Source organism: Malurus melanocephalus, unplaced genomic scaffold (assembly GCF_030028575.1).
Source record: "Malurus melanocephalus ecotype Western Australia unplaced genomic scaffold, MMel_1.1 scaffold_60, whole genome shotgun sequence".
Classification (NCBI taxonomy): domain Eukaryota; kingdom Metazoa; phylum Chordata; class Aves; order Passeriformes; family Maluridae; genus Malurus; species Malurus melanocephalus.
In genome coordinates, this window is record NW_026623292.1 from 2,357,107 (window position 1) to 2,371,483 (window position 14,377).

The following is a 14,377-nucleotide window of genomic DNA, read 5'->3' on the forward strand; positions in this document are numbered from 1 at the left end:
TTAATAGGAGAGAAACATTCTACCTAGCATGACACAAAGATCATTGAGTGGTAGAAAGCTCTCAACTATTTTTGCTTGCTCCTGGCGCTGACTTGGATGACTTTTTAGGATAGACTTTGCAAATCCATGACTGCGGAAAACAACAGCTGTAATACAATACATATTCCCTGTAAACAGATAATAATACCACCGAAATCTGCCTAGCAGCATTCTGCAAGAGATGATACAAAACCAGTCTGAGGGGGATTATACTTGTGGCTGGGTTAAGCCTCTGAGCTTATGTACGTACCACTGGCTGCTTCTAGAAGCCAAGGAAAGTCAGATGCGACTGTATCGTTCTGCCATGCTAAGCTTACCTTCCCACAGCCCACCTAAAATGATTTTCCTGCTGAAACAGTCTCTTTGCATCCCTGTGAGGCTACAAAACGGTTGTCAAAGTGCCAGCCACTAAAATACACACTCTAACGTAGCCAATCCCTCAAGATGATCTTCAGAATCACTCTTTGTGGCACACATACACTTAACTAGACCAGGCTGTCTGGAATGGAGAAGGTGGATCTTTCCTTCCAGCCCACCCACCTTCTACTCCAGCAGAATCCAACTGCTCCAGTGAAGGGTGCAGCWGCTCAGCACAATTCCTCACCAGGATTACAGATCAGGGCAATGTTATTTCAGTGGTGGTGCAAACAGCCACAGACAGCGCYTTGGCTCAGTCCGTAGATCCGCACAGAAGGAGACGCAGAGAGAACAAGCARTGGAATTACACACTATATAAACACCCTTTTGAGCATGGGATTAGGTACCATGGCTCCCCCAATCTCAGGCTTAACCTGCCAGAGCACAAGGCTAAGACACTTAAATATCTTTCATCTTTCCTTGGGCTGCTGTCCCTTCAGCAAAGAAGGCATTTGCACCAGGATTACAATTGGGACTCATTCACAGTAAGGTCAAGCAGCCCAGCTGCACTGCAAAAAGTCAGATGTGCTCTTCCAAAAATACGTCACATCCATGACCAAATATTTAATGACTTTTGGACTCAGTAGGCAAAAAGTAAACAAAAGATAAATAGATATAGAAAAAGTATCTGTATCTGCAATTGGATATTTCTGACATTTTTTCAAACATTTTGCAAAGGGAAGGATAAGAAACCTAATTGTAGCAAAACCTGAACTTTGAATGTGTAGGACTCCAGATTAGAAGTCTGTATTCTCAGCACAGGAAGCTGAAACAGCTGATTTGCAAACAAGCAGTACAGATCCTGCCACACTAGATTATTAACAAAACTTCTACCAAACAGCCATAGAAAATAAGAATATGCTCCCCAGTACATTCTGACAAGAGTTTTAGGAATGTATTGAACAACACACAGGAGAGCACCACACATGTGAAAGTACAATCTGGAATTTTTAAAGGTATACATGATACAGAAAATTTCCATTCCTTGTACACCAGAGCCACTATCCCTTTCAGAGTAACCATGTCATCATGATAGATAGTCCAGGACAGAGGGTGCTACTCAGTGGGGACCTGTTACATGATAGAAAAATAATGAAGATAAAAGGCTTCTGTTCTTGTTACTGAAATTTCACTCATAGGAAATTAAAATGCTGTGCTGTATGGTATGTTCTGCACGATGTGTTTATTACGGTAATGCCTTCTGGTGATTTATAGGTTCTAGGTTATCAATTATATGATGCAATAGCTTTTTTGATAACCAGTTTTCCCTAGCCTATGCTCCAACACCATTCTTAAAYCCTTTTTAAGTGTTGAAGACACTTTGCATGTGCTCCCTCATAGGTATAGTCAAGTAGTGCTACTTAGAGTTATGTTGTTTAGGTTTTTCACAGCCAATACCACTATTAAACCTACTATGTTTGAACGAGGACACCAATGTAGCATAGAGTGGGATTTCTTTTGCTTCTTCATTTCATTAGAAGTTCCAGCTAAATTTAAGAGTGCAGCTATTCTAGCTCTATAAATACATATTTGTATATAAACATGCACACACAGAGCTCCCTTTAGGCACAAAGCAGCATTCTAGAAGCTGCTTTGAGAGCACCTGGAAACCTGTGGAGAAAATCAAGCCTGCCTTGTTTTCCTTGCAGCTGCCATCTCTGGCATAAGCACCCAGTTATGCTTGGTTGAGTACTGTCACATGAGCACTTTGTGTCAAACTGACCTAACAACGAACCAAAATATCGCCCAAGAAATGCTGTTAACACTGGGACATTGAACAGCAGAAGAAAAACAAAGCACAGCTTCCAGCCCTGCTGGTACTGTAATAAGGGCATGACACACAAAAGAGCTGCTGAAGGACTGATTTTCTTTTTGGTCCCTCATCATACAGCATGGCCAGAAATTTAACAGTTATTCAAGTCACGGCAAGGGGGAGGGCAGGAGGAGGAGGAGGCAGTGTTGCCAGCCTTTTCCAAATGAAAAGGCAGGCTAGCAYGGGTAAACAAAGCCTAATCAATTAAAAACAATGAAGTGCAAACTTAATGGCAGTAATAAACCATGCAAGCAGATTATGCTAGATGTAGATCAAGCTTCATTACATGACCTGCCCCTCTCTCTGAAGATACAACACAACTCAAATTCTCAAATATATCATATTCCYGTGGTGAGCTATCACACAATGACAGACTGTAAAAGACCAGGACCCACCATGGCACCTCTGAATCAGGATCATGCTTGGTGTAGGCACTACAATACCCTCTCAGTGACACACCACGCCGCTTCCTCACTTGGTTCTCACTGTGCAAGTGTCAGTAAGACTTACTCATGCTCTTTTTGTTGTGACCAGTATGCTGCTCCTGAGAACCTAACTCYTACAACCTGCGTTTCACAGATTCATTTAGGCTGGAAAGGACCTCTTGAGATCATCTAGCCTGACTCTAATAATATGTAGATGACCTAGAAGGTTCACTTTTTTTTACCAGGATTTGTTCCTCCCTCTTTGTAATGATTTGCATCTCTCATCCTAGTTTTCCTTCATCTCAGGTTTTCTAGTAACTGKTTTTTTTGCCCATGTTAGGCTTAGTTGCCTTTGGCTCACCAAAACTCTATGTGTTAACAATTTAAGTGCTGTTTTATTTTCACACAACACAATGGTGAGCTTAAGAAAGCACTAATATGAGATTGGTTGTAATTCTGCAGATGACCACAACGATTTGGTCTGCRTGAAATATTAATTTCTGACAGAAGAGAATGGCCAACGGTCACACAGATGGAGAGCTCTAGAAAACTTAAACCTGCATCCTGACAGCAAAAATAGAGCAGGGCAGGGGGAGGGAGGCCACCACTGGAAAAAAAAAAATTAAATCTGGAGCACATCAGACACATCCAACACCTCCATTGTTAGATACACGTCTCCAGCAGCAGACAGGGAGAGAAGGCAGGGGAATGAATTTAGAGAGAATTCAGGCACCAGCAGAGACAGGAAGTGGCAGAAAGACACACCTGATGGCAGAGGAGGGACACCAATGCCACCAACCATACTGGTACACTTGGAAAAACCTCTACTCACGGGATATCTGTTTTAATGCCAGGAAAAGGAAAGGTTAGAAGGTTTTGAACTGGGAACATCAAAGAGGACAGTTACAAGGAGTACCATACATATAACTCAGCTGTGAGCAGGGCAGACAGGTAGAAAATTCATGGAAGACTCAAGCCAACCATTATCAGTTGAAAAAATTAGGGAAAACTGGGAAAAGACAGAGTTTAGATTCTTGAGAAGTTTTCATTTAAATCAGGCATTAATGGGGTCCATGCTTCTGTGAATGTACCCACTAGCCCTGATGAATCAGCTACAGGTTTAAACTCATGCCCAATTTATAAGCTTGGATAAGTTAAAATTATAAATGTTTCCAAACCCTAATTTGCTCTTGTAGGCTTGTTTTAGCCAGGCATCATTAAAATATACTTAGGTGCAGAGAAGGACAGGTTACAGGAGAATACAAAGGCACTGGTTTGATAATTCTGTACCAGGTGCTTCATGCTACTTTGAGTCTTTGAAAAACTCCCTACACAGACCAATTTCACCAACACCTCAGAGCTCTGGTGTACAGAAAGACTTAAAGGGTCATCCACCCATCCCTTAGCATATTACCCAAATRTAACACAATGACTACAACATAGCTAATGCCTCCTGGGTATTTTATTTCATGCTATCTTCTAAAAAAATCAAAAGTATGGAGATTTCCACCACTTCTTTTCAGCAGCTATTCCACAATCTAAACTAGTTCAGTGTGAAAGTCCCCTTTTATCTTAAATCCTCTCCATTTGTAGTATCATTACATTACTCTTACCTCTAGCTCTTTGAATACTAAATAATTCCTTCGTTTTAAACCTCTAAGAATCTTCTAATACTAGACACTTATCWTGCAACACTTTTGTCATATCTTGGACAAACTGTACGTACTCAAGTTCTTTCAAAAGCTTTCTTACTAAGCCAGGCTTTTGTTACTGTATAATCTGGTTTGCTGTTTTTCTCTTCAGTCCCTGCAATTCACTGATATTTTTCTGAAACGCAGAAAACCAGAGTGAATGCAATAACCAGACACAATTAAAAAAAAAAAAAATCAAACTCCCAGATCTCTTACTCCCATATGCTTTCCTTATTCTAATGGTGTGTGGGCACAGGGTACACAAGGTTTTCCTCAAGTCTGCTCTCTTCCTTGAAAGCAAACTGAGCAATCCTAGGGACTATTTCAAATTGGAGGGATATTAGAATGTTACAGAAAATCTTCAGAGTGCCTTTTGAACAGCCAGGGTACAATATGCAAATGCATGCTTAGGGAGCTATTAAAACCCAGATTATTGACCTCAAAACTAGAAAAGGTCCTTTGGAACATGTCTGGATCATTACACAGCTGTATCTAGAGGCTGATGGACTTCCAGACAGAGACAAGGCTGGTACATGTCATCTTCTCTTTTTAGGATAAACACTACGGATGTAACCACCATCTAATTACAATTAAATAAGCATTTATACTGGGAAAATGGTATAAACATTGCCCTAACAGACAGAGCAACTCTACAATTGGAGGTCTCTTTCTTATTATACTCCCTCTATGTTTTCAGAGAAGGAAATAGCCACTCAAATTCCACTAAAAGAGTTCTCAGTTATGGATCGCTAGCAATATTGATTGTAATGGCTCCTTTGGAAACATTACAGTCCACAGTAGCAATGCTGTTGCTGCAGCAAATACGTTAATCTGCTAAAAGCCTTTTGAACACTCTGCCTTCAGATGCCTCTTTTAGTCTACCAGTCCTTTTAGACCATGCCCATTTCTTTAGCAGCTTGCAACAGCCCAGAGTTTCCAGCAGCAGCTCATGAGATGACTCAACATAAAAGTCAGATTTCTAAGCTTGTGTGTGTCTCTGAAGTCATCAGCATYGCACACCCCTCCCAAAAAAACAGCATGCACCAAAAAAAAAAAAAGCAAAATGTTAACATAACAATTGAGTTTTTTGCTGTAAAATTCTTCCATGGTGAAAACAACTACAGAAATGTTTTTCTATCTGAAATATCTGAGTGAAMATTCATAATAGCTATTTATTGTGGGAAACACGTCCAGACAAAAAAATTAAAAACGAAAGTACCCTTTCTTATCATATTTGTCCTCAGATTTTCCKAAGAGGAAATCATTTGGGCAATGCAAAGATGGAAAAAATAGCATTTCTCAATAATTGAGWCAGGGATTTAGTCAAAACAGATGGACAGGAAAAAAAACCAAACAGACTGAAAAATCTTTTTTTACCCCTTTATTCAGCTCTACCTTAGCAGTACAGGTAGGAGAACAAAGCTGCTCAGTGGAGCTACACCTCGGCACAAAACCAAATGGGTCAAAATATAGGGAAGAGTCACTACACAGRAGTACAGTTTTCCATGACAGCTATATAAAATTTCCAGCTCTTTTCCAACAGTTTTAAATAACTTATGAACCCAGTCGTGTACATCCCTTAAGACTCACTGTGGAAACAGTGAAGCTAACCATACTTGGAGTTATTTTTCCAAGCCAGCACCTGCATACCCTGGAGGATACAGACTAGAAGAGCATAAGCTGGGGAGGAGAGGAGAGCAGAAAACCTATTTTCCACATCTTATAAGCAAAAGGTAGGGGGAAAACAGACGCTGYGATTGATCTAAAAGGGATGTGTAGAAAATGCTGCTGTCCTTTGTGACATCTCGCTGGAGAATGAGCCATGCTGCAGTGGGGGAGAAACCATAAAAAAAAAATTAACCTAGCAAGTCTCAGGCACACTTTGTGACTACAGAACTATGCCACAGCAAAAGCAATTACATAAGGGTAGCAAGACCTCATTTTCCCCCGTCGCTACCTCTCGCTAATGCAATCCTCCCCCAGCAATATGGAAAGAGGCACTTGACAGCTACCTAGAAGGGTGACTGTCCTCTCTCTCAGGGCACGTGTGCTGTATGTGCTGGGTTCTCTCTGGCACACAGGACAGATGCTGTCCTGCTGTCAACATCACATCTTTTAACTTCAGCCAGCAGTGCTGCCTCCTGCCATGCTGCCAGGAGAGGCTGCCAGGTGAGCAGCCATCTGCAGCTGCCTGCTCTTGATGGGAACACCGACAAAGAGAGGCCACCCTGCCCCAGTCCTCCAACCATCAGGTCCCTTCTCACAGCACCAACCAGGGCTCTGCCCCACATCACTACATTGACACTCTCTTAATGTATTCCCCTTTCATACGTGCCATAGAGCTGTACATCAAATTCATCTTCAGCTTTCCAACAAAAATTCCAGCTTGAGCCTGAGTAACACAAGCCTCAACAAGGTTTTTGTACTTGCAGTATTTTAGAAGAGGCCTCACTGTAAAGGCAGGAAGAAGCAAAATTCAATTGTGTCTGCCGTTAATCAGTATGAAATTTTTTGGGCAATACTGAATGTATAAACATGGTTATTTGCATTAACCTGGACAACCAGATACTCATTAAAAAAATAGTTTTAAAGATTCATCATTGTCCCAGCAGAAAATACATCTCCAGGGACTTCAATTTATTGCGGGGATCAGATGCAACCTGGCTGTGAAAAGCACAGACTCAAGTCCAGAAGAACACAATAAAACACAGCATTGCTTTAAATGGAGTCACACCCTGCTGATTAATAACTGCAGGCATTAATTCACTCCAAAGGCTGAAGTATCACAGATTGGCAATGTTAGCTGTCCTACCAAGTACAGGAAAAGCCACCAAAGTCACGCTGCTTGGCACCATCTCCCATGGGAATCTGGGCCAGCAAAGGAGGGTGCCTACAGAGGCAAGCAGGTATCATCCCTCCTCGTGCTGCAGCTTCTTCCAGAATCCACGCTYCTAAGAATTTATCAGACTGAAAGGTGATAAGAACCCATATAAAGGAAAAAAAAGGAAAAGCAACCCTAAAGGTTATAGAGAGAGTATTTAATCTGATTGTTTCCTTGCCCTTCCCAGAAAAAGCCCATTTCAGAAAAAGAAAAGAAAACAAAACAAAAAAAAAAGGACAACAAAACAACACTCTGTGTAAAATACTCTTCTTTGGGATGCATAATGTGTAAAATACTCTTCTTTGGGATGAATAATGACAATTTTTAGAGCTGTACTTCAAATAACTTTATTGCTTAATACTTATACTTCTGTGATAGTAATGCCTAATATACACTCTCAGCAACAATATTTATTTGAAACTTTCAGCATAAAGACAATTGCAATCCCCAAATGCCACAGGTCAAGTTTTATATCATTACTTAACACTGTTTTAAATCAACCCTGCACTGATGTCTATATTCAGGGATTACAAGCTTTTYTTCTGAGTTTCCATGCTACCTGCCATACATTAGCTTCCCATTCACTTTACATTTCTCAGCCCAATCCTCTGCTCACTTCCATAACTTCTTCCCCTTTATTTCACAGGGAAACCAGTACAGCAGTAGTCAGCAAGCAACACAATCTCCAGTACTGGGCATATTCATGAATATTCAGCATGGGGTAAGTGCGTCATAGTTCCCCATGCATTAAAATTCAGGTTTGGGATGGAAAATGGGTGTAGGATCCTCACATGCTACCTCCTCCTTTTTTGGGCAGAGTGTTCAAGCAGTAAACACTTCACAAACACCTCCTCTAGCTACCACTCCTCCTTCCCAGAGGGGGATGCTGAACATTAAATCCTTCTGGAGCAAGGGGGTGTCTTGCAGGAGCAGCCAGACCAGCAGGCTCCAGCAAAAGCAGCCCAGCTTTTCAGGGCTCTCCTTCAGCACCCAGCCTGGCTCCCCAGCAGCATCAAYCACAACCCTGGCAGTGCCCTACCATAGTGGTTACTGTTTGCACAGGTGCAGAGGAGACTTCAGAAAGCTCCAGAGGTGGAAGGCAGCAAAGGGAAAGCTTGGGCTGTTATTCCAGATACACCAAAAACTGGACCTTTCTGACCACAATTGCTCTCATAGAGCAATTGCTTACACTAGGCATTTCTAACATGAAAAAACATGCCAGTGCTTACTGAAATTAAACTTTGATTAAAACTTTAGTTATCTACAGATGATCTCTATGCCGRAGGTCCCCCACAGGGAGGATTCCATGTTTCTGAGAGACACCAGTTTGCATGCAAGACAAAATGAAGCTGCAGATAGGTATTGACTATGCAGTCAGCTAAGCCAGTTGGCAAAATTAACATCCTCTTTCCCAGCTGTCTGTTGCCATTCCTCTGGGAGATGGGTACAGCTGGAGAAAGGGGATTTCACGGGACTCTCTAATCCATGTCACTGCACTCAGCCAGGTTCGCTCCTGAATCTGCCTGATTTTGCCATCAGCAGACATGGGAGCACTCATATAATCTCTTGCTTTGGAAGAGTTGTGGGGACAGTAACCTCTCGCTTCTGGGCAGTGGCAAGCAGCTGGGAACAGTAATATTTTCAGCAGGCTCAGCTGGAACCTGGAGAAAGCATCTGTCCGTAGTTTCAATGACAGGTGGCAAGGAAAAAGCTGTGTGTGTGAAGTGCATAGGCAATGTAAATCCTGTCTCTGTGAGAGAAGGTTTACTCACCTCTGCTTTTAAGGCTTTATTTTTAGCTCCTTTCTTTAGCAAATGTCCAGAGATGACATCATGAGACAAAATATGGTCAGCTTTCCAGAGGGATATAAGACAGAGCAATATTGTCTTGCTAGTATTTTTAATAATGTGCTAATCCAGTCATACCACAACAGGAAACAAATCACTTTTATCAAGAGACCTGTTTTAGGGGGTTTTATTCTGCCAGCAGTTTATGCCAGCTAGTGCCAATTCAAAGAACAGTACTGCTGACTCCTTTTACTCATCCCACTGACAGATTAAATTATTTTCTGGTGGTTTATATCACATCTTGATCCCCATTAGAACATGCTATATTTTGCCTCGAAAATTGTCCTTCCTCATCAGAAATACCAAAATATTAATTATAACTATGTTATGAGTTACATACCCTAACTGGCACAGAAAAAAAACCCCAAACCAAACCACTTCTGAATAAATTCCAAATTCTGCATTCAGATACACAAGCTCTCACATTTTCATGACTGATGTGAGTCTTTTATCTTTTCCTTAAATACAYGTTCCTGTGTTTGCAACCATCTGACTGCACTCTCCCACCCATCCTTCAGCCTTCTCTTTGAGGAGAATAAACATCCTTTGATGGGCCTATACTGTCCTTACCCATCACCTGGATTTTATTTTTGTCACCTTTCATCACTTCATTTACAGTGCGTCTTCCACCACCCTCCACTGGTGCTGGACGTACCCTTACTACAAACACACACACACATTCTTTGGACAAAGACAGTCTGATGCACAGTGTCTGCTCTCAACAAGCAACACCCTGAAAGACTGTCAAAATACTGTACCTATAAAATACATATAATACAGTTTTAATGGAAGACAGATGGTGACAAAAAGTTATTGCTTAGTGAAATATCAGAGACCAAGTTACTCTTGTGGCCTTTCTTTAGATTGTCACATTTCAGAACATCATTTCCCACTGCCAGTTGAAATACCTGGCTTCACTGGGACCATGCATATGCTTAATGTCACATCTCCTAGCATAGACTTTAGTCAATCATCCAAAATCCTTCAGCTACTGTTGTTGGGGTTTTGTCCACCTCCCTGCAGGTACATATGCAACAAGTGCTCACGTAGCAATATGATTTCCATATTTGCACAGGAAAGTAGCTACATTAGACTTTCACCTTCACCTATCTCCTCAAATCATATCAATGCAATATAAGTACAAAAAAAGAACTGTAAGAATGACAATTTGTATTCCTCCAAAAGCCTGCAATAACTATCTTAATTATATTTCAGTCCACCCATCTGGTTTGGGCTTTACTCAAGTGTCATCTCTGTTTTGCAAAGAGAAGAACAAAGGTGTTGAAAATTTCACTGACTTACATAAACAGTACCAACAGAGAGACATTTGTGACATGGATATTCTRACTTTGGTTCTGCTGCTCTGACCAGCAGAGGAATCATTTTCCTCTCAACATATTTTGACATAATAATATCTGCTGTTGGCTAGAAAGTGCTGGCAGATGTTCACACACAGCAACACTAACATTTTTGAAGACTTCCTCCTGTTTTCTATTCATAATTGTATCTTCCCACAAGCTACACTGGAACATTTTACAATTACTTTGTAAATCACATTTCCATAAAAAGAAGTCCCTGCAGCTAACTAGAGCCAGATTACAGTGGCATTCTGTTGCTACCATCCATGACAACCAAGGAGCATCAGACACTTAAAAAGCTTTAGAATCTAACACCTAAATCTGCTCAAGTCACACATACAAAAAAAATCGAGGTAACAGCAAATTTAAAATGGCTAGAATTATTTCTAAATCAGGATCTGGGTAAGGAGCAATCTAAATTATCTTGACTGGACAGTCACAAAATTATCTTTAGAGAGTACCTTCTTACTGCYTTATATGACCTAGAAATACAAGTACCATTGAAAAGTCAATTACACGAGGGAGAATTTGTCAGAACAGACAATTAGATGGTAAACCTCTATATTGAAAATTGATGCTACATCTAATTAAGCAGTCAAAACTGACTTTTTGCCTAGAAAGTGAAGTAAAGTATTCTGCTTTAACTATATGTATAATTTTCCCATCATATATCTGTAATTCTCTCTTACCTGTTGGCACTTCAACATGCCACATTCATAATTTCCTTCTAAAATAAAGGACAGCATTTAGRACTTCTGAATGGTTTAAGCTTATGTAAAATAAGGCTTTGCATCAGTCAAGAATGTGGTCCATCAAAAAAGGCAACATACTAAAGTGTTGCAAATACGTAAATAATACAAAAAAAAGATTCACTATCTGAAGACACCAAGAGGCAAAGGATCACAATTTAGAGCTTCCAGAGTAAGTCCACAGATAATTTAAAGTCATTTGTATCATTCTCACAGAATATTTTCTGTCTAGGACTAAAGCTTTAGCTGTAATAAGGAGGTAACCACACACACWGAACCAAATTTCAAGTCAACACATACATGTATTTGAAATTCACACACCACATATACATAAAGAGGCATACATTGCAGCAGTGTTCTCAAAGTGGGGGTTCTAAGAGCAGAACAAAAATGACCAAGTGAACCCAGTGGTCTGATCAGGGAAGGAAATTTCCAAATGCAAGTTCAAAAATGAAAATCTCTCTGCTCAGTAAGGACCCCCTTTGCTGTAAGAAAATCAGCACTCATCTTATGCAGTTGCAGGGAAAATTATCTCCAATCCTGCAGGACCCATTAAGGACTTCCTAAGGGACACTGAGTGACTTCAACCACCACATAGGCATGAGTTATTTCATCCTTGTTATTCCCTCGATTCTTCTCAACAAAATAAAAAGGTTCCTGTGAAAATTCAAAACTCTTGCCTTCCTTTGTTACAAATGAACTGCTAACCCATTTGGGAAGCATGTACAGTCGTAATTGCAAAGAAAGAGGGAACAACTTGAAAAAAAGTAATTCTTTAGTAACCTGGTAATATTTTGTCCTGACACTGGGAAAATATACAAGAAAGTCTTATTCTTCCAAACTTCAAATCCTGTCACCAMTGAAGACAAAGTGAGTTTTAACTTCCCCCCACTCCCTCACACCAACCCATTATAGCACAATGGGGCTTCAACTCAGAGCCGCACCTTAAAAATTACACCTATTTTAGGACACAAATACCACTGCCACACAAATGCACTGCCATTCTCAGCAGTCACTCCCTTCACAGAGGGCTATGCTCTGCAGCCACAAGCCCATCACAGATGTTTAAAGCGGGCATGTGCCAGTGTTTCTGAACACAAATGCCCATGTGTCTCCACATTCATGTCCATAGTGACACATGCTGGCTGTTCCGAGGAAGAACACCGCCAGAGTGGTCACCAAAAAAAAAAAAAAAAAAAAAAAAAAAAAAGCCTTTGGCAACTATTAGCTTATGATAAATTATCTCATTAATGCAAACATGAAAAAGAAATTCCCTTTCCAGATCTTATCTCCCTTGAATCATAACTCTTTTGTACGTGAAACACAGCCTCTTGCCTGTTGCACTAGAAATCTATTCAGACCCAAGCTGAAACTCCTGGCATGACACAGGAAGCCAACAATCAAGTTCTCCGATTTTAAAACTGCAAGCTGATGTGGAGAGTTCCTTGTACTTCATCAGATTTTGGGCCATATTCCTTGTTCTTGTTTAGTCATAGATTACAAGGAGCATTTAATCATCTTTCAGAGAAAAGACTTTTTTCCTAAAGGCCATTTTTAAAAAAAATTTAAGATAGATTTGAGGGTTTTTTCCTCAAAATATTCTTGAGTCCAGTTTCATTTAACATATCAACATGTTATTTAAGTGTCATTCAAAAACACACTGATAATGAGAAAGTGTATGGAATGGAATCAATGCCAATATATTCAACCAGATATTGAGAGTAATTTTACAGACTTTTATGAATTACGATTTAAGAAAGTTTACTAATTTTTAATAAACCTCCTAAACATATTTTTGAAAGAGGGAAGATTATGTTTGATTCCTATTCCCAATATTAACAAAGAAACAATCACAAGCACTACAAGAGATCAAAACTCATTCTTGGTATTTCAGAAGGGGTACATCACAGAAGCTCCAAAGGGCCACTTTCCTTTAGCAAAAAAAAAAAAAAAAAAAAAAAAAAAAAAAAAAAAGGTTTTCTTGTTTCCAACCATCTGTCTGCCTCCTCCGGGGCACTTCATTTCAGCATTTTGTTCGATTCACATAAAACTTTCAGTGAGCTTTTCCTTAGCTGGAACTGGGGTATGTTTAGCGTTTCCCAAGTAAAGCAGTGGAGTGGGTGGTGCTATTATTCATCACCGCACCCCACGACTCACAAAACAAGCCATCTGCCATCTCCGTTCCTGCTGTACTTTAATTAAGCGTCTACCAGTCAAAGAAAAAAAAAAATGGGGTGAGAGAGAAAAAAAAAATTAAAAGAATGGGAGAGGAGCTGTAAAGAAGAGTGGAGGAAAAGCCAGCAGAAAGGGAAAGGACGGGATCTCGATGTCTCAAAGCGAGCACACCCCTCGCGGTGGGGGGACTTGGAGGGGCGCGCCCCGTGCGCGGCACCGGAGCCCGACGGCCATGGCCAGAGAAGCGGGGCCGGGGCGGCCGTACCTGGGAAGAGGAAGGCTTTGCTCCCGTTGTGCAGCCCCGGCACCTGGCGCACGCCCTCCGTGGATCCTCCCAGCTGTAGCTCGGACAGCACGTCGATCTGCAGCGAGGGGTCCACGCCAAAGCCTGAAACTGACCCAGAAAGTGCCGTCACCCAGCCGCCGACACCGCAACTTCCCGAGCCCTGCCGGCCCCGCCGCCGCTCTCCGCACCTGCGGCTGCCCGGGGCCAGAGCATCGCCGCTGCGAAGCTCCGCCGGCCGCGCTCCCCGGTACTCTCCCGGCGGGTCCGGCATCCGCCTACCTGGCCCCAGGCAGAGGAGAAGGCAGAGCGTGCTCAAGCGGATGCACGACTCCATGGTACACTGATGCGCTCAGTCCATAGTCCCTCTCCTCCGACTGCAGCGGGCGAAAAGCCTCCGGGGCACGGGYTGGGTCCCTCCCCGCCTCTCACCGAGCGGCGCGGACCCCGCGCCTCCCCGCGGCGCGCATCACGGCGGGCGCCGCACCGCCCCGCCGCCGGCCGGAGCACACAAAGGCGAGGGTGGGGGGCGTGCGGGCAGCGCAGCCCTCCGCCCGCGGGCAGACAATGGGGACAACCGCCCGAGCCTCCCGCCGCCGCCGCCGTGCGAGCGAGGCCGCGGCTGCCGGAGGCGGCGCGCCCGTGCCCCGCAGCTCCCGCCCCGCCGCCACCGGGCGCAGCCCCTCCGCTGGACAGCAG

At 42.3% G+C, this 14,377-nt stretch overlaps 1 protein-coding gene across 2 annotated transcripts in view; it reads right to left on the reverse strand.

Moving 5' to 3' along the window:
- Positions 1 to 14,089, reverse strand: part of NELL2 (neural EGFL like 2) — a 133,651-nt gene extending 119,562 nt beyond the window's left edge. For both annotated transcript variants that reach the window (XM_057366158.1, XM_057366157.1), the window contains exons 1-2: positions 13,961 to 14,089; positions 13,661 to 13,789 (exon numbers count right to left, since the gene is read on the reverse strand). In XM_057366158.1, coding sequence (XP_057222141.1) covers positions 13,661 to 13,789; positions 13,961 to 14,015 — 184 coding nt within the window. In that variant the 5' untranslated portion in view covers positions 14,016 to 14,089. The remainder of the gene's footprint in view (positions 1 to 13,660; positions 13,790 to 13,960) is intronic.
- Positions 14,090 to 14,377: the final 288 nt, after the last annotated feature.